The sequence below is a fragment of the Asterias rubens genome, chromosome 12 (genome assembly GCF_902459465.1).
Source record: "Asterias rubens chromosome 12, eAstRub1.3, whole genome shotgun sequence".
Taxonomy (NCBI): domain Eukaryota; kingdom Metazoa; phylum Echinodermata; class Asteroidea; order Forcipulatida; family Asteriidae; genus Asterias; species Asterias rubens.
In genome coordinates, this window is record NC_047073.1 from 15598484 (window position 1) to 15621870 (window position 23387).

The 23387-nt window shown below is 37.6% G+C and overlaps 1 protein-coding gene across 2 annotated transcripts; it reads left to right on the forward strand.

Annotated features, from left to right (window-relative positions):
* The first annotated feature begins 1120 nt into the window (after positions 1–1120).
* Positions 1121–21819, forward strand: LOC117297324 (angiopoietin-1 receptor-like). Of its 2 annotated transcripts, XM_033780293.1 has the most exons (22): positions 1121–1439; positions 1819–2139; positions 3870–4148; positions 6639–6773; positions 7394–7543; positions 8804–8935; positions 9459–9719; positions 10632–10871; positions 11810–12067; positions 14093–14344; positions 15086–15124; positions 15279–15530; positions 17192–17361; positions 17861–18155; positions 18324–18434; positions 18560–18720; positions 19098–19211; positions 19304–19374; positions 19718–19758; positions 20075–20171; positions 20627–20732; positions 21440–21819. In XM_033780293.1, exons 1-22 carry the CDS (start codon positions 1337–1339, stop codon positions 21512–21514), a joined length of 3663 nt encoding a protein of 1220 aa, XP_033636184.1. In that variant the 5' UTR covers positions 1121–1336; the 3' UTR covers positions 21515–21819. The 2 variants fall into 2 exon arrangements, with proteins under 2 accessions (XP_033636184.1, XP_033636185.1); XM_033780294.1 differs by lacking the exon at positions 9459–9719.
* Positions 21820–23387: the final 1568 nt, after the last annotated feature.

The following is a 23387-nucleotide window of genomic DNA, read 5'->3' on the forward strand; positions in this document are numbered from 1 at the left end:
ATAAAAACACCGGCCAGATGATCGGTACATACTTGTTTTCATTATTTATTTTGTTTTCGGAAAATGGGTTTAAAAAAACACACGATTGTTACCTTAAAATTCATACGCTGTTCTCAAAGCACATTATACCCCGAACTGTGAAATAAGACTTTTAATGGGGCGGTGTATGTGGTTATATTGGTAACTATAAATTGATTTTACAATTTAGAATAACTATTGATTGTGTCGTTAAAGGAACATTACAAAACTGTTTATGCTAACAAAACAGTCGCACTTTGTGTAACCCACCATTTTATACATTGACTGACAAACCTGTAAAAGTTTGAAATCGATCGGTCATGTGGGTCACAAATAAATAGTAAAAGCCGATTATACCGATTTCATGACATCGATTACAAAAAAAACAACATAAAACGATCACTTGAGCGATAAACTCAAAACGGAAAATTATTTGTATCGGTTTCTCATCAAATAATATGACATTTCAGAAGAAGAAAAACATATTTCACTGGATGTTTTCTACTATCATCATCATTAGACCGTGTAAGTTTATGTAAATCTGTGATCTTGTACAAGTTTTTTTCTTCTCCTTGTAAACCAATTTTGTACTATGCCTTTAACATTATCCTCTTAAAAAAATTAAAGGATTAATGCTGTAACATAATATATTATGGTGTACTCGGGTCATTGTGCAGGTGGTATAAAGGTGTATTAAAATGATGCTATTCAAAAGAGTAAATGAGTTCACACTCCATTTTTCCTGATGTAAGAGAATATGATTAAGAAACATGATTCAAAGTTTGAGTTCTCAGTAGAAGGTCGCTTGCCAGCTCTTTTATTTGCAGCCTAGCCTGACAAGCTGTCAAGGGATTTCCCATTACTTTATACACAAACAAGCCCTAGGCCATGTCTGAATTTGCGGCTACAGCTACGGCTACAGCTAGATATCCGCGTCATCATGTTAGAACAAATTAACACAGTGTGCCATTAAACATCAGGATACCCCTCTCTCCAACCTGTGCTTGTTTGCTGTTTCCACCGTGTAGATGTTTGGTTTAGAATTTTCATATTAGTTCATGTCATGACACTTGGTCACACATCAGTAACTTTCGGCCAGCAAGGGTAAAAGTACGCAACATGCAAACAAGTCCTGCATAAACTTGACGATTTTGACGGAAACATCGTCACAAGATTGAAAGTTGAGAAGTTGTGTTTTTCTCTGAAACCTTTCCGTCCACGTTAAGTATTTTTGCTACTTCATTGCATCCAACTATCTATAAAAGACCATACAATTTTTGAATAAATCATATGGTGTAAAACAGCTGTTGTTGAAGAAATGGCGACGACACGGGGGACTTTGACCGCTAACTTCCGGGTTCAACGGCAATGCTCTGTGTTTGTGATTTTGATCATCATATACGAGATCGTCATTATTTCAGGCAAGATTTACCTTCTAAATTATTTGGGACTGATTTTCTAGGTTTATTGCAGTTTATTGGCTGACAGATCGATTACTTTGAACGATTAGAGAAGAAAATTCCTAGGTGCTTGTTGTCATTTGCAATAACTATTACCCACAATAATGACATGGAGATTGTAGAAATTGAGCAGAAAATAAGGCATATCCCAAATTATGAAAATATAAAATATTGCAAAGCATTCAATTAAGAAAATTACCTAGAAGTACTTGTGCCCCGAATTATATATATATTTTTTAATTTTGCACATAAGGCTTTGCGCAAACAAATCTTACGACATTTTGCCATGAGTCAAAAAAATGCACATTTCACTAAAACCTTGTGATGTTGTTCACAACAGGCAATGTAGTACATCTAACGATGGTCACACCCACACCCTATGGAGCGGGGAGGAGTCGAGTCAGTTTCAGCTGTTTCCGTAGCAGCCCCGATACTAATGTTGATCTGAGCTTCGGCAGACCCTTCATGATTGGTATCCCAGGATCTACAATTCAGTCAGCTACTACCCTTCCTGATGGTTCTTTGACCTACTTGTCTACAACACCATCTTATGTGACACGGCAACTGCCTGACAGTGCTGATTCTACTGGGTTGTTTTACTGCGAGGGATCCAATTCAGGAATGACAACCAGGGTGTACAGCATTATCCACTCTTATACCAGTAAGTGAGATAAATTACTTTTAAATTAAAGTTCAAAGAATAATACAATTTGACTTAATCTCTAGTTCAGAAAAATTGTGTACATTGTCAGTACGCATTATAGTGTGCATAGAGTTTGGTTTATAAATGGTTTGTACTCCAATTATTTTATATAAAGCTACATGTACAAACTTTTGAGATTATTTGATGAAGTGATCCTTTTATTTTTGCGAATTGTGATTTATGGCCGAATATGATAAAGGTTTTCAAGAAGATTGGAGATACAGACTTTCAAGAGATTTTGAAACTTTAATTTGTTCCAACATTCAGAGGACAATTTAAAACGAGGGTTTGTAGTGTTCAGGACAAACTATGTAGTAGTAAAGTGAAGTTCATTGTAAGGCTACAATAATTGAGCCATACGCCAGTATTCTCCCTAAACAGTGGACCATCCCCCAAGTGACATTTAAATACCTAAGGAACAGTCCGAATTTTCTCTACACATTTTTGTGAGATGTTCAAAAATAAACAATGACTGCTAAAATTATCATAATTGATTGAATGATTGATTGATTGATTTGACCGACCGACCGACCGACCGACCGACCACCGACCGACCGATCGCTCTATCTATCTATCTATCTATCTATCTATCTATCTATCTATCTATCTATCTATCTATCTATCTATCTTTCTATCTATTTTTTTATATTTTTTTTAATTAATTTTTTTAGGGGGGGGGGGGGTTATTGGGGGTGGAGGGAATCTTGAAATGGCCCGGCCCTGCTCAGCGCCTACTGTCTGACTGTACCTGTACACTGCTTTGAAAATTAAGAGAGAAATATTTGTAAATAACTGGGTTTGGTGGTCTTGAAGCATTCATTTGTAATTAATTTTTTATTTTTTATTTTAAATCTTTAGACATACACAATAGTTACAAGTTGCACAGGGGCTGTCAAGGTTAAAACAAAAGTATAAAACTGTCATCAAAAGATGTGTAAAACCAGACCCCTGCCAACGATAAAAATGAAATTATAGAATATAAAAAGGAGATTACACAGAAACATTTTAGAATCACACAATAGAAATCATTAAAACACAAGCGAAACCAGACTATTGAAAACAAAAAACTACACCCACAACAAAACACCGCAGCGATAAGAGGAAGGGACAACAATTGAAAATAAAAAAACATAGAATTGACTAAAAACCCTCAGAAGAATAAAATAAAAAATAAAATTGGCACAGAGTGCACCCTCACAGATTCATGCCAACCCACTGGGCCCGAGGACAATGATAGCAGAGAGCCTCCCCAAACACCACCCAAAAAGCACAAAGACCCCCTTAGACAATTATTAAAGAAAACAACAATTAAAACCACTAGCACTATTAACATACTAAAAATTCCCCCCTCAGCTTCATACGAAATGACTTGTACCCCTCCAAAATCAAACAAAACATTCCTGGTATCCAATGTGAGCTCTGAGAACATTTTAGGAAAGCGAACAATGGTAGAAAATTTATAAGCATCCGTCCTAGGTTTTAGGTGATGAAAAGTGAGCAATTCTGTGTGACGGGAGTTAACTTTAGACAGATTAGTTAAGTCATTCATAAAACTATACCGAGTGGACATCAACAGTAATTATCTTACAATAATTCAGAGTAAGCAAAGTAGAAGGGGGTTAGGTGGTGAAATGTATTTGACCTGCTTTGCAATTTTATCAAGAATGTTTTTCTTGTTACGATTTTAGGAAGTTTTGAGCCAGTTGATGGATTGGTGACAAAGACTATCAACAAAGGAGAAGATGTTACTCTGTCAGTCAGCTCGGTTAATGGCCTGGGTACTGGTCCTGTATGGCGTCGGATTAGAAATGGAATTGTTGATGATTTGAACAGTGTATCTGGTCAGAATACACTTACAATAACATTATCCTCTGTGGATGTAATGGATGGTGATTTGTTTGCTGTGGTACAGACAGGTGTGACAACACGTGATAATCATTTTGGAATGATCAGACTTATAGTCAGAGGTAAGCAAGGGTACATACCATACAATAGGGAAGTTCTTAAAGCACTTAAAACATACTCCAAACATAGTTTCTAGACTTAAACTTAAGCCAGGCCTTTTAGGATTACCTCATTCATGGATAATCATTTTGGAATGATCAGGCTCATAGTCGGAGGTAAGCTCGTGTCCATGTAACAACAAGAATGTTCTTTATGAACCAAACACCTAAGCGGATCCTTGCCATTTGATTGGAGAATTGTCCGTCACGTGACAGCAAATAAAAATACTATTGCACGCTACGTCACTCGCCATGCATTTTTTGTTTCCTTCAGCTTGCATTTTTTCGTTCCATTTTTTTGTTCCATTCAACTCGGCTCCGCCTCGTTGAATAGAACATTCCACCTTTTAACTCATGAACATATTCGCACCAGTGCACTCATAAACATTCATTATGTGTTTACTATTGCACGGTGCGTCAAAACATCACTGCGTGCGCGTGTCTTTGGTAATGCAGCAGTACAGTTACTGCAAGGTACATACTACATGCGGCGTCTGTGTGTAAAATAGCTGTACAGAATGCACAAGACTGTTAAATCCAACAGGCCGAACCAAAAGAGACGGGTGTAATGTCTCAATTCAAAATTGCAGGCCTACGCTTTGTATCCTCCATTCAAAATTACAAAGATCTACTTGGATGTTGTATTAAACAAATAATGAACGTTTAACATTCGTGCAATTGTGCAAATATTTTCATTCGTTGAAAGATGCAATGTTCCATCAAAACAGAACATTCCATCTTACAACTCTTGAAAATATTTGCACCATTGCACTCATAAACATTCATTTGTTGTATACTAACCCATAATACAAATACACTTAAGTAAAATAAAATAAAAATTTCGGCGTCAATCAGGGGTGGGGGAGGGGGGGGGGACCGCAGGGGGACATGTCCTCCCCCCATCGTTTGGAGGGTGGGGGACACAATATCAAGTGTCTTCCCCCCCGTTTTTTTTACCACCTTTTTCATGAAGCTCATCCTGGGAGCAAAGGATGACATAATTTTTTGAAGGGTGGGGAACACTATAACAAATGTCCCCCTCCCTCAAAATTGGCCCAAGATTGCACCACAGAGCATTTAACATGCAAAACTTTCCCTGGCTCATAGATCCGCACCTGAAGATCCGCACCTGTTCCATTCTTGTTGCCTCTTATTTGCCTAAGATTGCACCACAGAGCATCTAGAGGGCAAATTTTCCAGGGCCCTTAAGCGGGCCCAGACCCATGCCGTGGAGGCTTCACACTCGCATGGTCACTCTTTACTTTGACAGATTTGCCCATAGATTCGCACCTGAAGATGCTATTAACCCAACAGGTTCTACTGCTGCTCACAATTTAATGGTTTTATGCTCTGTTCTATTCTGTATGCCTCTTATTATGGACATTACAAAGCTATATTGAGTTGTTCTGAGGGTACAACAACCATGATAGCAAAAATAGGTGCATTAAAGCTTGAAATATGCACTAAGGTCCAACATCTGAGAGGGGGGCACATCACCCCTCAGACTCCCTAGATTGCACCAGAGAGCATCACATCCTATAAATTGTTCTGGTTCCCTAAAGCGGGCCCCGGACCCCATGCCGTAACAGTTGTTATTCCCCCCCCCCCCCATCTTTCAAGACTGTTTGACTTCCCTGCAACGTACTGACTGTAACTATTTGGCTAATGGTTGACGTTAAGGTAAGGTCTTGTACATGTAAGGGTAAGGCAGTGTTTCCTTTGCAAAGGTTAGCTCTTGACCGTAGATTGCAATTGCCTCTGATATGGCTGTAGAGCTATTTTTAACAGGTACAGCCTCCACATAATAGTATGCATGGTACAACAGTGGAGTGAAAAATACAGTACAACAGAAGTTAAACAGTCCCTTGATCATGTTGAATAAAATCACTTCATTTCACAAAAATACTCACTTGTAGAAAATTGGTACAGGTACAAAGGAAAATAAAGTTTATGATTTGTCAATTTTGTCACTTGACTTTCAAAAAATGTGATTTTCACTTGCATGTCACTATGTGTTTTTGCCTAAAATCATTTATGTAAGATTTAAGCCTTGCCGGGTGTAAAAATACAAACAAGATATTAGCTTACATTTGACGAAAATCAGTATTTTTTTGTAAGAAGTTGTTCTATGAAGAACTGAAATTGAGAAATACATGTACATGTATTAATTTTTTTGTTTTTGTACATGTACATGTAGTTTTTACATTTCAAGCGTTGTTAATTGCTTATCTTCAGGAGATACATGTAGCTTGATTGCAGAAGATGCTGCGGATGCGTAAATGCTGTTAGAGATATTGTCACCAGCAACACCATTGAAGTTGTAAAATCAATACAATGAATTAATACAATGGCTGACTACCATCAAAGCAATTGCTAATTACCATCATGCAGTTTTATAGTAAGTTGGGAAACCAAAAAAAAAGACATACATGTATGATGCAATTCTACACCTAGGTTGCTCTGCTGGTCAATGGGGTCCTCCTGCCTGTACTGGGAGATGTAATCAATGCTACAATGGAGGAGTGTGTGATGATGAGACAGGACAATGCATCTGTGCACCAGGATTCAGCGGAACAAACTGCCTTACAGGTAAACATCCTTACTAACTTTTCCTTCATTTACAGTTGATTGGGTCGAAAATGCATTATTTGATCCAGATGACTTCAATTTTCATATGTACCCCACAGATTATGCCAAGTTATTAATCCACTTTCACTCTTGACTTGATCATTTCCACTATGTTTTCCGTAATTTTAAATGTTTAAACATTCTTCTACATATGCTCTTACTCCTAACGGTCATTCGTGTCAGTTTTTTATTTTATGTTTTTTTAGGCACCCTCCTAAATGAATCCAAATGCAAATCAAGAGCAATTTTAAAATGGATTTGTTCTCTTATTGGTAGCCAATTAAGTTCCCTAAGTGATCGATGGGGTACATCCTATACACTTCATGCTCCAAAGTTTTCAAATAAGTTAACTTGAGACTTCCATTTCAAATCCATAAACTTAAAATGAATCTTATTATTAATTTGCAGAAATGAAACAGCACTTGTATAGTACATGTCTTTATCTGGGTTGTGCCATTTTGAGAGTCAGATTTGTATTAGTTTAATACTGTGCATTGCACATTGTAGTGGCGTGTGATGTCAGTGCAATTATAGATGATTATTCAATATAATATATTTTTATTTGATTGATTTTATAACAGCTTGTGGTATGCATAAATTCGGGTGGGCGTGTGAGTTTCAATGTGGATTTGGTAACCTCGTCGCTAGCTGCACAGGGAGTCAGTTTGGTTTACCAGATCCCTATGGATCCAGCTGCATCTCTGGATATTCAGGCAGAGACTGTGATACAGGTAAAGAATCAATCACTACATGCATAGGGAGTCAGTTTGGTTTACCAGATCCCTATGGATCCAGCTGCATCTCTGGATATTCAGGCAGAGACTGTGATACAGGTAAGAATCAATGACTACATGCATAGGGAGTCAGTTTGGTTTACCAGATCCCTATGGATCCAGCTGCATCTCTGGATATTCAGGCAGAGACTGTGATACATGTAAGAATTAATCACTACATGCATAGGGAGTCAGTTTGGTTTACCAGATCCCTATGGATCCAGCTGCATCTCTGGATATTCAGGCAGAGGCTGTGATACAGGAAAGAATCCATAGCTAGCTGCACAGGTAGTCAGTTTGGTTTACCAGCTCCCTATGGATCCAGCTGCATCTCTGGATATTCAGGCAGAGACTGTGATACAGGTAAGAATCCATAGCTAGCTGCACAGGTAGTCAGTTTGGTTTACCAGATCCCTATGGATCCAGCTGCATCTCTGGATATTCAGGCAGAGACTGTGACATAGGTAAGAATCCATAGCTAGCTGCATAGGTAGTCAGTTTGGTTTACCAGATCCCTATGGGTCCAGCTGCATCTCTGGATATTCAGGCAGAGACTGTGATACAGGTAAGAATCAATCACTACATGCATAGGGAGTCAGTTTGGTTTACCAGATCCCTATGGATCCAGCTGCATCTCTGGATATTCAGGCAGAGACTGTGATACAGGTAAGAATCAATCACTACATGCATAGGGAGTCAGTTTGGTTTACCAGATCCCTATTGATCCAGCTGCATCTCTGGATATTCAGGCAGAGACTGTGATACAGGTAAGAATCAATCACTACATGCATAGGGAGTCAGTTTGGTTTACCAGATCCCTATTGATCCAGCTGCGTCTGGATATTCAGGCAGAGGCTGTGATACAAGTAAGAATCCATCACTAGCTGCATGGGTATTCAGTTTGGTTTACCAGATCCCTATGGATCCAGCTGCATCTCTGGATATTCAGGCAGAGACTGTAATACAGGTAAGAATCCATCACTAGCTGCACAGGTAGTCAGTTTGGTTTACCAGATCCCTATGGATCCAGCTGCATCTCTGGATATTCAGGCAGAGACTGTGATACAGGTAAGAATGCAGTTATTTCTATAGTTGTATAAATATAAGGAGATGGTCTGGATTCTCAGTGATATTTACATCAAGTAGAGAGAGAGTTGTACACAACTGTCTTTAAACCTGCCCCTTTTTTATCCTGTTTAAACATTGTACTATCTACAGAATGTACTGCCGGAAAGTTTGGTGCTGGGTGTACAGAGACATGTCACTGTCAATCAGGAGGAACATGTAATGTCTACACAGGTGCGTGCAGCTCAGGATGTGCAACAGGATGGTCTGGTCGGAGTTGTCAAGGTAAGCAAAGAGGGAATTTTTCTTCATTATAGCAAGACTAATTTTGTTTTGTTTAGGTTTACAAATCAACATCAACAATCAACTACAAATTGTGCTTGCTTTGGGCACAATGATGGATTTGCCACATTCTGTTTCATCACCACCGTCTTAAAATCAATCTTTAGTTGCATTATATTGCTCTCCTAAGGGGTGATTCAAATTAAGAAAAAATAGTCCTATGGATGTCTTACAGTAAAAAAACAGTTTTAAGTACAGTGCTATTATTTACTTTTTATAGTTTGTGACTGCAGTTTTAGATTCAGATCTCTAATTCTGTTTCTCCCCCAAAATAAGACAGAACACTCAACAATTAGAACACCTCCATGGTCCATTCCCACCCCAATTTGCATACATGTACCCTATTCCACCTTATATGAATCTCTACCCTTTGTATATTAAAGGACAAGATTACATTGTGTATGAACACATCATTAACACGTCAACTCTTATTATATGAGTAAAACATGTATTTGTATAATGGCAGTTCAAGGTTCAGCAGCAGTAATTGTCAATGACTGCCCAGTTCAAGGAGTGACTGCTACAGCACCTACTGGAACAACATCAATGGTCGTCAGTTGGACAGAACCAACAGCAACTGATGCATTTGGTCAACCAGTATTCTACAGCAGCAGGAGTCATCCACCCGGGCAATCTTTCACAGTTGGCCAATCTTTTCAAGTTACATACACATTTTCTGCAAACTCTGGACCCATCCATACCTGCAGTTTCACCGTAACTGTTAATCGTAAGGGGAATTTAATATGATGATAAATTGTCTAATTTAGTAACAATAACTTTGAGAAGTATGACTTTTCAGCCAAAGTTTTGGGATATGTCTTATGCCATTTTTATTTAGGACTGATCATCTAAATTAAACTTTTCATAAAAGTTTAATACATGTACAATACGTATGTCATAGGTTTCAGAAAGGATAAGAACGGTTTTTAATCTCTACTATTTTTCTCAGTCTTGGTTGGGTTTCAAAAAGATTGTTTTTTCTTGCCTTTTAACTGTTAGCTTATCAGTGTAACATGTAACCATTTTTATTCTGTGTTGTACCTTCAACCATGACAAATTTTTAGTACATTTAATTAATGAAATGACTTTGTTTATCTTGTGTGAAATGGCCAATACAGACACGGGTGGAACCTTTTAATACTGTTGGCTTCTGCCGAGTCAATCATTTTTTTTTTTTGCAGTTGGATAGACGGATTCGGACTTGTAATAGAAGTGGATTTATATGGACGAACTCAACAATATAATCTCTTATAGTCAAAGGGAGTTTGACTGAAATTTGCCGCAGAAAATGCTGGCTCTATTGTTAACCCTTGTACTATCTGACCATTCATATTATCCATACGGTGTTGATCAATCGATATTGATTAGTTGATACAGCCAGCAATGTAACATCATGTGGTAAAGCCAATGCCTGCTGTACCTGCGCTCGCATGCATGTCAAACAGATAGGTTCCTAAACTGTCAAGTCCAATGAAGGGGGGACTAAATTCTTGATCATATACAGGTATTTTTCATGGCCCTGTTTTGTTCACAGAGTGTATGCTGTGAGTACAATTTTACTGTTGTAAATGTTCAGATTAAAACCATGCAGATTACATTCCTGAGCATTCATGTCATAATTGTTTTCATTACATTATAGTCCCAGTGAATATAGTCGGCTGCCCTACATGGACAGTGACTGTTCCAGGAGTTTCAGCAACCCAAGCGACATGGACAGAACCAACAGCAACTGATGCTTCTGGTCGGCAAATAACAAACATCATGAAGTCTCATCAGCCTGGAGATGTCTTCAATATCGAACAAAGTACTCAAGTAACCTACACATTTACAGCTAGCTCTGGTGACCAGGCTACATGCGTCTTTAATGTGTCTGTCTACCGTAAGACATATTCAACTCAATTCAATCAACTATGAATATTAAACAAGTACTTATGTACACGTGAAACCTAGACTTTATGCGACAAAATCAAGTGAAATGGTAATGCTAGATTTCTCCTTGTATATTAATGACATAAATATTGGATGCGTTTGAGTGCAACTTCAGAGATTATCGTCACAATGTGAAATCCAGACTTTTCCAGGTAAAAATGAATAGTCAGGTTCATTTGGTTCTTCTACTATGCATGGAATATTTGTTTTATATAACTCACACATAAAACCTTGTCATTATTATTTTTACACATTTAACAAAAAATAGACACTAACAATTGTAAACCATACTGTAAACATTGATGCAACCTTGCCTCGTTGACAAATAGCAAATTAATGGATGACGTGATGTTTAGTGCCGTCAACCAAATGGCAATAATCTATCTGTGTGCACTGTAAGCTGTGGTAGGTGGTAATATTGTAACGTATGCATTCAGTGTTTTAAATTGTTATGAACCCATAAGTACATTGTGGGAAATCAACATTTCTCATGGTTGTTAACAACGTGGTATATAATGTGTCATATTTTGTTTCATAGCTTGAACAAACCAGTGTAGTAGTATGACATGATTGAGACACTTATATTTGCAAATACAAATTATTTTTATATTTATAATCCCTCTTTAATCTGAATATTTGTGTTTTTATGTAGGGGTCATACCACTTTTAGCCCCATTCCCCAATCCAACACAATGTGGTTATCAACAGTAGGGCTCTGGTCATCGTATGGGCCTGATCCCATTAAGAATGATTGGTTTAGTAGTGCAGACTTCAATCAAACAACATCAAACAAAAACGTACAATTGGGATTTGAATAGTTTGGGATGGTTATAGTCTCAGTTAAGGTTTTTATTGTTAAAGCTTAGTTCATCTTTTGCTGTAAACCAGGTGCCGTGAACATCATGAACTGCCCAAGCCCAGGAGTGACTGTAACTGAGACTATACACGTAGGAGTAACAAGAATACCTGTCAGTTGGACAGAACCAACAGCAACTGATAGGTACAATCAACTCATAACAAACATCATGAAGACTCATCAGCCTGGCGATTCATTCAACGTTGGTGAATCAATTGCAGTCATCTACACCTTTATTGATGATACCTCAGGGCTCCAGGATACCTGTACCTTCAGTGTGACTGTAAACCGTAAGGATATTATAAAGACCAGCTCTAAATTACAGATTGTGCAAAATAGGCATTGTAGCCATTCGGATATTTTGCGATATATATTTCTTGGCCTACACATTCATCCTGAGGTTGTAGGTTCAAATCTCAATTAAGTGTATCATCTTTTTTCAACCCAAAATGTGCTTCTGCTTAAAAAAAAAAAATTATTTCGATATATTTAACCTCAATACAGTAATTAATGGCCTTGTCACACCTTGACGTTTTAGCCAGCAAAAATGCCGATGTACACATACGCTGTTTTAGCATGTACAAAGCATATTCATTTATAACAAGTTTGACGTGAACATATGATTGTAGTAACTTACATAGAACGTTGCCATAACTTATAACTGCACAAGACATCACAACATCAACATCCATCATGCCGAAGAAAACTCCAAAGAATGGATTCTTGGTGAGGAGTAATGTGGGGTTCCTCCTGTGAACCCCATCTTCATAATATTTAGATTCCCATAAATGCTGCCAATACGCCAACGGTAGCCATTAGTTAGAAACACGTTTAGTAAGTTATATGTGTGTCCAGAACACGTCAAATTCTTTAACATGCGTTAGAGGTAAAGATGACATAGGTCAAACCACGTTACTCATATAATGGGTGAGACGTAAGTTTTGGGTACGCTAGACATTATCTCGACGTATATCGACTTACATGTATGAGTAACTTACAAGTAACGTGTGTGAATGTGTGTCAATTATCGTATAACTTACCTTCACCTTATGCGGGACTTATGAGCCACACTGGGATGCGTCAACAAGTTTTGTGCATGCACACAATTTTGGGACGACATGGCCTTACTACAACGTATACCATGCAGCGTGTTTCAGCATGCTCTTGACTAATACAAAACTTGCCCATAACTTTTTCAAAGTATCCCAGTGTAATCGCTAATGTTTTCATACATCGGCATACGCTGGCTGAAAGGCTGTTAGTAAGATGCCATTTGCTATTTTTTCTGTCTTTTGGCAAGTTCACTAAAAAATGGGAGTCAAATATGGCTGACCGTCCAAGGCATCGTGTCCCTTTAAACTACTATTTTTTCTTCTTTGCCTCCCATTGGCTTGGTCCTTTATCATGTTTATGAGACAGACAGAACCTTGCCAGTGTTAATGTTGAAGCCCGAAACCCAAAGTGAATACTGCGGGTACATGGGTACCAATGGGAAACCCTGGAATAGGACCAATGTAATCAAATACATGCATAGCTGCCATGTGTCAACATTATTTGCAAAATAATTTTTTTTTTTACAATATAACCTCAATCAGAACCAGTTTAAATGTTTATTTATGAAAAAATCATTACCAAGGACAGGGGAGATAAATTGTCAAAAATCAAGGACCTTTTTGTCATTTGTACATGTGGCCTACTAAAAAAAAACACTTACAGGCGACCAAAATTTGTTTTGACCCCAAAATAATTCAGGGTATTAGTAATATGTGTTCACCTCACGCGTCAAAAAATTTGTATATTTGGATTTTTGTAAAACCTACTCCCAAGGGGAGCATTCTCTAAGATTCAAAATAGCATTGAAATTTCATACAAAATGAGTGCATGTCAAAGCCTTGAAATTCCACAATGTTTTATCACTAAAATGTTGCCAGCTATCTGAGCGTTCATATTGACCCCTTGCACGTGGGTCACACACATGTTGGTGGTCAATAGGTTTCATGTAAATGCAGCGGCGCCTATAATGCCCACTTCTCTGAATAACACATTGACATTGACCACCAAAATGGCGCATCCAAGATTATTCTGATGATACGCCAGGTGAATTGGGTCAATACCTGATCTTAAATACACCAAACAGAACACAGTTCCCAAAAATCAGGTCACCACTCTTAAAAAACAAAGTATTGAACACTGATCCCGTATGTTAATTTTGTGTGTTTGTTATGGATTTACCCTTGCTTTAGAACTAATGACAGAATCTAAAGCATGACATCAATTATAGTGAATTCTAATTTATATTCTGTTTTAACTTACAGTGGATAACATACCACCGGTAGTAGCATGCCCAGACAACATTGCCTTTGAGGTTCCCTTTGGTGCTAATGGCAGGCAGGTTACCTGGCAACAACCCACTGTCTCTGACAATTCTGGAAACTTCTTTTTCGTGTCAAGTTCCAACAATCCCAATGACTTCTTCTCAGTTGGCAGTACCATAGTAACATACACCTACAGAGATGGTTCCAACAATCAGAATAGCTGCAGTTTCACAGTGTTGATTACAGCTGCAGGTAAGCCTAAATTGTGGAAATTGATACTTAAACTATTGTGGGTTTTTTTGCTTTGCCCGTCCATTGGTTTGGTCCTTTAACCCCTGGACAGGATCCTGCCAACCTTCGTGTTAAAGCCCGGTACCTAAGGTGAATACTGTGGGTACTGGGTACCCATGTGAAACCCTGGAAAAGGAGCACTGTAAACAAAACATGCTCTGAGCGTTCGTTTACAAGAATCATACAATAATGATCTGTGATTCATATAACAGTGAACCGTTTAAGATTACTCAATCTTCAAATCAGTTCCTTCAAACAAAACAGGAAACTCAGGTTACTTTTGAAAAACTCACAAATACTATATACATAGTTCAAAAACAATTCATTTTGTTAGATCATGCATCACTGTAGTAAAATATTGGGAACATGTTGTGTTTTTGTTCTTCTGAAAATTTCCTGTCCTGGGGTAAATTAAATCTTTCTCAGGTTTTTGTGATCTGTTCGTTTTAAGTGCGACCTTTTTCAGTGTAAACTTGTTAGACTAATCTTTTTGAGTAACTTGTATGCAAAGCACTTTGCGAAATTGATAGTGAACACGAGATGTTTGATGGGTTTTAAGCAATGTTTGTGCGGTTATTTACTAGGATAGCGTTCCAGAAAATATTTGCTGCTTGGCACCTGTTAAGTTTGCCCTGGCTAACTTTAGAGACAAAAAGACAGAATCTATGGTGGATTCTAATTCTATCTTTTTTTAACTTCCAGTGGACAACATACCACCGGTAGTATTGATTACAGCTGAAGGTAAGCCTACATTGTGGTGATTGATGCTTTAAATTACAGTTTGTTTTTTCCTTTGCCCGTTTGGTCCTTTATGGCACAGACAGAACCTAAACAGAATCTATAGTATGAGAGCAATAACAGTGAAACCTAATTTATATTTTGTTTTAACTTACAGTGGACAACGAACCACCAGTAGTAACATGCCCAGACAACATTGCCTTTGAGGTTCCCTTCGGTGGTACTGGCAGGCAGGTTACCTGGCAGCTACCCACTGTCTCTGACAATTCTGGAAACTTCTTTTTTGTGTCAAGTACCAACAATCCCAATGACTTCTTCTCAGTTGGAAGTAACATAGTAACATACACCTACAGTGATGCTGCCAGCAACCAGAATAGCTGCAGTTTCACAGTATTGATTACAGCTGCAGGTAAGCCTGATTGTAGTACTTTATTCTGCAACTACTGTTTATTTTGTTTTTGCCCTTGCATTGGCTTGGTCCTTTAGCACACAGACAGGATCCTGGCAACATTAATGTTAAAGCCCTGTGCCTAAGGTGAATTATACTGCGCAGTGCTCGAAATTTGGGAAAAAATCCACAAGACTGCAGGGCTTGTTGCTCAGAAGGTTTACTGGACCGGAATATTTTTTTAACAAGACCAAAGTTTTATAAAGGAAAAATAAAAAGTTAACCCGATAAAACAGTAGGCCTTTTTTATCCCTTAGGAAGCATTTTTAGCTGTGAAACCCAATCAAGAAATTTCCACCTACTTCCCGCAAATCCGATTTGACAAGTCAAATTACCAATGAAACACTGCAAGAGACAACATTTTTTTTATTTTTACTTAATGTGTGCATCTTTCATAAACAGATTGTCATGAAAAAAAAGATCGACTGGAAATATGTGACAGCACAGTCAGAAGCTTATCACTGTTGGTAGACATACTGAGCAAGAAGTTGGAAAAACGACCTTACTTTTAATCCATGCCACACAGGGATGTGTGGTTTTGCAACTAGACGTCCTTAATACAAATTCAACACTCGTTTGTAAGGTATCAGACTTTACACATGGTCAGTGGAATACATACAAATGGTTGTACTAAGGTGTGACGTCGGGTACCAACACATCTCTCCCTCGTATCCCCAAGGATAAAGACAGGTACCTGCTTCTCAGATCCATTGATTCCATTGGATACAATGATATCATTGGATAAACGTGCAGTGACATGAGCTTTCTATAAATGCCCAAACAGTACACTCCTATCATGTTCTCCATAGAATTTGATTGCGTGTCTCTGTGTGAAATAAATGTAGGTCAAAGGTGAATGTGCACGCAGGCTAGAGGCCAGTCTCTGGCATTATTTACAAGCATCAAAGTGTGCGCCAGATGTTCAGGCTACTTGGCAACTGCCAATTTTACCCTGGCTACCTTAAGGAAAAAATGACAGAATCTATGGTGAATTCTAATTCTATTTTTTTTTTTAACTTACAGTGGACAACGTACCACCAGTAGTAACATGCCCAGACAACATTGCCTTTGAGGTTCCCTTCGGTGCTAATGGCAGGCAGGTTACCTGGCAACTACCCACTGTCTCTGACAATTCTGGAAACTTCTTTTTCGTGTCAAGTACCAACAATCCCAATGACTTCTTCTTAGTTGGAAGTACCATAGTAACATACACCTACAGGGATGCTGCCAGCAACCAGAATAGCTGCAGTTTTACAGTATTGATTACAGCTGCAGGTAAGCCTTTGTTGTAGTTACAAATGCTTAAACTACCAGGGCTTTTTTTTTGTTTTGCCCTTCCAATTGCTTGGTCCTTTAGCGTAAATACAGAACCCTGCATGCGTTAATGTTAGAGCCCGATACCAAAGGCGAATACTTTGGGTACCCGGGTACCCAAGGGAAACCCTAGAAAAGGACCACTGAAAACAAATACATGCCTGGAGCGTTCATACACCTTATCTTAAATACATGTACAACAGTTCCCAACCATCAAGTCACCACGCTTAAAAACAATATATTGAAACACTGATTCCTATGTACAATGTATATAAAATAATTTATGTATTATGTGTTCCATGTTGCAGCCACGAATGTACCTCCTCCAGCTGGATCGTCTACAATTATTATAGTAATCATTAACGTAATCGTCATTGTCGTCATTCTTGTGATTGTGTGTTTGGTTTACTTTCTGAGAGTTCGAAAGAGGAGACGCCAGCATTCAAGGCCACAAGAATCAACACAGAACCAAGAAATGGTAAGAAGTAATTAACAGAAAGGACCCTTTGTGACTATAATCAAGATGGTGAAAAAACGCTGCAGGTCGTCACTTATGTCAATAGCTAAACACACAAACGGAAAGTTGCACTCATACATCAAGACAACATACCAAGATGAGATTTTGAAAGAGGCTGAAGTTACGTCACTCGTGGTTTAATCATCTGTTTCGAATAAAAAAAAAGCTTATGATCCTTTACGATGAAGTCTTTATACCAAACCCTTGAACTGTATTAATGTATTGAGCTTTGTATGCTTATGTGGATTTTGTTCACAGAGAGCAGTATGTTATTGATTTGAAGGAAGTGCGCAAGATAGCGAAAGGTTACTTAAATAACTGTTTCGGAATATGGTGTACAACTTAAAAGAAGTGTTGATCTTTTTCGAGAAAATGTTTCGCTCGTTTCAACTTTTAAACTTTTCTTTGAAGACTTCCTCTTCGTGACGTAACAAGAACAGCGATTATTACCTTCCCACAGACCGGTTACGAAAACACAATAACACCCGTCGATGTTATCAACGCCTCTGCAACGGACTATGAGCCAGTTGGTCAAAATCAAACATCTATAAATGAACCAGTTGGAGATATCCATTCGTCTCCGACCTATGAGGATGTTGGTTTACCTACATGGGCTAAACCATGGAGTGTACCCTGGGACAACGTTATGGTAGGTACTAAAGTACTCGGAAAGGGGCAGTTTGGTGAGGTACGGTATGGAGGAGTAATGATTGAAGGAGAATTCTGCAAGGCTGCTATCAAGAAGAAGCTACGAGGTGAGAATTGCTCCCCCATACTTTATATTTTAGATCACAGTAACATCACCAGCAATTGTTTATAAAATACAATATTTGCTCTTAGTATGCATAAGGAAGTGCTTCAGGTCTGTGCTGAATATTTTTCCAAAATATGGGGTATCACTTTTATGGCAATTTTGATTTCAGAGCGTGCGTCCCCAGTCGACAGACAGAATTTCCTCGACGAATTCCGATCCATGACCAAAATAAGACGTCATCCAAACGTCGTCAGGATTCTTGGTGCATGTCAACACGAAGGTAAATCATTCACAAACATTTTATCACAAACAGTTTCATAAAGAACATTATTGATTCACTCAATCGAAACATCAAGCATGTCGAATATGACCGAACTTGTTATCTCATTTATTATTTTATATAAGGGGAACTTTACGTGGCCATGGAATATCTTCCCAACGGTGACCTTCGTTCCTACCTGAGGAATGCTCGATCAATGGATGGTGAAGAATCTCTGTCTTCTGACAAGTTGCTCCAGTTTGCTTTGGATGTCGCTAAAGGAATGCAACACCTTGCTACATCAGGTGTGAGTATTCAAATAAGAATAACCCTATCGGTGTATTGTTATGAAAGTAAATAGACTTGAATGGATCCAAGCTTACAACACCTTCACGACATGACATGAAATAATGTTACCCTTTAAGTGTCACCCTATAGACAACCAAAACTGATCTTGACGGATTTAAATGTGATGGCTGTACACTTCGAGACTTCTTGAAGAGCGTGCTACACCCATTATGGCCAACATGAAGGATACCAATACGATAATTATTACGAATCTTTGAACAAGACAACGCAAAGACAAAACTGCGCTGTCAATCACTTCCGAACAACTTCACTTCCTTTTCAAAACCGACAATGTGGACTTCTTTACGGTATGTGCCTTTCTTGTTACTTCAACAGGTAATACACCGAGATTTGGCCGCAAGGAATATCCTTCTTGATGGAAATCTGATTGCGAAGATTTCTGACTTTGGCTTGTCACGAGGAGAAGATATCTATGTACAGGCGTCGAAGGTAAACCAACCTCCTAAACAACCAATGCTATCATTCCATAAACCAACTTGTATCAACTTCTCATTACATGACAATTTATTCTCTCCCCTCAGACACGTGTTCCAACACGCTGGTTGTCTTTGGAGTCGATGACCAACAAGACTTATACTACAAAGAGTGACGTGTGAGTAGAAAGTATAGAAATTTAAACTATTGTTTTTTGTGCGAGTTTATTGTACTTGACATAATGGGTGTCATGTATCGGACTCGCGGTGGGGAAACTTAAGCGAACTCCATTAAGATTAAGCGTTATGTCATCAAGGTATAGAGCAAAATTCAATCTTTCAAAAAAATCAAATAACAATTATGCAGTACTCTTTTAAAACTGTATCTTTTAGAATTAAACACGGTTTTCCTCAGCACTTTCAGCACTTTCACAAACTTTTTGTCTGAGACTATTGTACATTATACCTATTTTAAGTTGTATGATTAGTCTCAATGATGTTTTTGGTGACATTTCCTTCTAGGTGGTCTTATGGAATCCTTCTCTGGGAGATTGCAACTGTTGGTAAGACTTGAGTTGTTTAATTTTACTTCTGTTTTACTTTTGTAAAGTTGAGCACATTACGTTCAGTCCTTTCGCAGAAAAGATGTTCCGTCATTTCTTTTTCTGAATTCAATTTCCATCACTTTAGTATAATAAGAGCAAATATTAAGAGAGCAAAAAAATAAATGATTTTTGCCTTGTTATAAAAATCATTTCCGTGACAATTTAAATTATTATAATCTATAAGATGAAGAATTGAAATAAACTTGTGTATTTTTTCTTCTAATCTAAACCGCCAATAAATTTGATTTTAACATTTGCCAAATTGTTGTCGCAGGTGGTACACCATACCCGGGAATACAAACTGGTGTCTTGAGGTCAAAGTTGAAGACTGGATATCGCATGCCTAAACCAACTAACTGCGATATTAAGATGTACGTATATGGGATACACGACTCTGAACGATATGACTTTCATTGCTATGCCTTTTTATTTCCTCTCCTTTCAAACGAATTTTGAATTACTAGAAAACAGTCATAGAACATAATTTGACACCAATAAGGCAATACATGCTTTACTTTAGCCTGCCTTGTCAAACGCTTACACAGAGACGAATGTGGCAGAAACATGACCCTGCCATAGACTGTCAGAATAGATCTCCAAAAGATACTAAGGAACACGAATACAAAATAGTTGTGCCTGAGGCTCAGAAGTCAAGGCTCAGCAGATTCCTATGATCTTCAGAATAACTGCTTGAAATCAATGACCACGCTGCTGTCAATTGACTAAATCAACTTGATTTGGTACGATACGAAAGAACGAAGAATAAACCATCATATGAAGTAACGTTTGATGTATACATTATTATTGATCCCATTTAATATTACAGCTACGACTTGATGCTGAAATGCTGGCAGGAGAAACCGGACGAGCGTCCTTCATTCAAGAAAATAGTTTCTGTTCTTACCACAATGACCGAGAACCAAGATGATGAGGTAATGCCAACGAGTTTCGGTATAACAAGACCATGCCCCCCCCCCAAAAAAAAAAAAAAATGGAAAAAAAAAAATGAATAAACATATTTTAGAAGTAATCACAAAATAATTCAACCGTCTACACAAACATGGTTCGTTTGTTTTGGGGGGATTCCTCACTAGCCACTGAATACCCATTTCTTCTAGCAACAATCTACAACTCATTCCATTCGGAATAATCATTCTCACTTTCAAGGCACTCCAAGGTTCAGCCCCATTATACTTACAAAACATGTTGACTCCCCGTACTACAAGACCAGGTTTAAGATTCACCAGCAACATGTTCCTTGTTCACGGTCTCGTGTAGCCAGCTACGGGGACAGTTTTTTTTCCATTACAGCACCCAGGCTCTGGTATTCACTTCCTGAAAACCTCAGGGAAAAACATAACATCTCCACCTTTCAGCAGCAACTCAAGACACACCTGTTCACACTTGCTTTCACTACCACTTCACAATTCCCTATTGTTCCATCTTGACCGGCGCCTTTGAATGGTTTTACACCAGATTTAGTGCGCCTTTATAAATGCTGTGAAATAATCATTATTATTCCAACTGAAAATATCTTCGAATTCTGAGATTACAATTAAATTCTTTTAAAATAGTAATACAATCAAATTATAACACAACAAAGATTAATAAATATAATACATTTCTTTTTTCCTCGCAGATATACATGAGCCTTCTTCCGAGATCTGAAGAGCACAAATATGTGAACATCAGCCCAGAGTTTGATGACAACTAGGTTTCTTCGAAGGATCGTTTAGGTGGATGGTGTTACATTCGAATGTTTAATGTCTAGATTTCCGATGATAGTTTATGAAGTATAAATGTCTGTAGGAAATACTTTATAGCAATCGCAATATATCTTGCGGAGAAATATAAGACATAATATGATAAAGAAACCAATGACATATCTCCGGTCGTTAATAACGCACATAACCATGAACGTAACCATTAATATTTTGCATGAACAATTTAACTGAATTTTCAAAACTAAAAGCAACACCTTTGAAGAAACAAATTTAGGAACGACGCGATAAAACAAGTATACTTGAGGACTACTCCAATAAAAATGAAGAGTAGTTTTTCCATGTTGAACAATATATCAGTCCAAGGAGGACTGCCAGGAGAGGCAAGTTGCAAATAAATAAATAAAGACGAAGACCAATGGGCAGTTCATTTGTACAACTTCTGATCAAGTAGCAATCTAATCCAATACCCAAATCAGACTGTCTAATAACAATAAATAATTGAAGCTAAATGTATTTGCCTCAATCGATATTACAATTCATGCCAGTAAATGAAAATATGTTATAATATAAAACAAAAATTATTTGTGTGTGGAATTGCTACAGCAAAATTGCGAATTTTGCATTAACATGTATTTTGCCTTATATCATTACTTTTTAGAGGTTGAATCAAAATATTTTGTAAATGAACACATTATAATCCCATGCCTTTCAGCCTGTCTAATAACAATATATAATTGAAGGGCAAAGAATTGGTCACAAATCGGTAATAGAATTTATGCAGTAAATGAAAATACTTGTTATTCAAATATTTGTTGATGTTTTTTTTTCTTGTTTTTTTTTTCTTTGGTGTTGAGTTGTTACTTCAGATTTGTTTCCAGTACATTTGCACCAGCATGTATTTTGCCTTATTGAATACAATATCATTACTTTTATAAGGTTAACAATTAAGTTATTTGTATATTATTATATATTAATAACGCGATTGGTATAAGTATGTTTTGTATATTGGTAAAGATTAATTACGCGATAAGTAGCCTGATCTTAAATTTTGGCGACTTGGTCAGTCAAAAGTCTGTTTTTAGCCGTTGGCTGCCGTATGTGGCCAGTGATTATACCCAAATTTAGGAAACAACCTAACTGCAACCTACAAAGCGGCAGCCAGGAGATTACCTAGTGAATCTATGTTAAGCAAGGTTGTATAAGTTTTCTAACTTTGTATGTATAATTTGCGCAAATATCCACTGCAACTATATGTTTTATGATTTCTACCATATTAGGTTATTGTGACGACCGAATTAACAAAGTTTTCTAGTGGCTTGCATGAATTAGATAACTGTGTTATTTGGTAGATATTATAAATTCCCCAGCGGGGATGAAAAGTGTTATACTATTCACAGCTCATGTTTTGACTATAAAGTTAAGAATAATTATGTATCCCCTATAAGGCACAACTTGTTTTCTTTTCTTTTTTGTAGATTATAAGAAACGAATCGCCATTGTTTTGATTTTAACAAGTAGAAAGCCATTTCCATAAATAAAACCCCAGAATCTTTCATTCAATAAACCAAATCTGCTTTTGAACTGAACTCATAATGACAAAAAACCCATGCAAGATTCCATTCAGACCTGAAAATAATAACAATATATCTGTAACAAAATGAGGATTTAAATACAGAAAAGTACTCACAGATAGATCTGGGAGCTTATCCCTCACGGAATGGTCAGAGTGGAGCATGGTCAGACCCCTGCAAAATAAAGAGAAATACAAATAACATGAAGGTGCTCTCTCTTCCTCAAAGCTAAAATGGAAAAGAGAATGAGTGCAGCGTTCACCACAAACCACCAAGAGCAGAATCAATATCA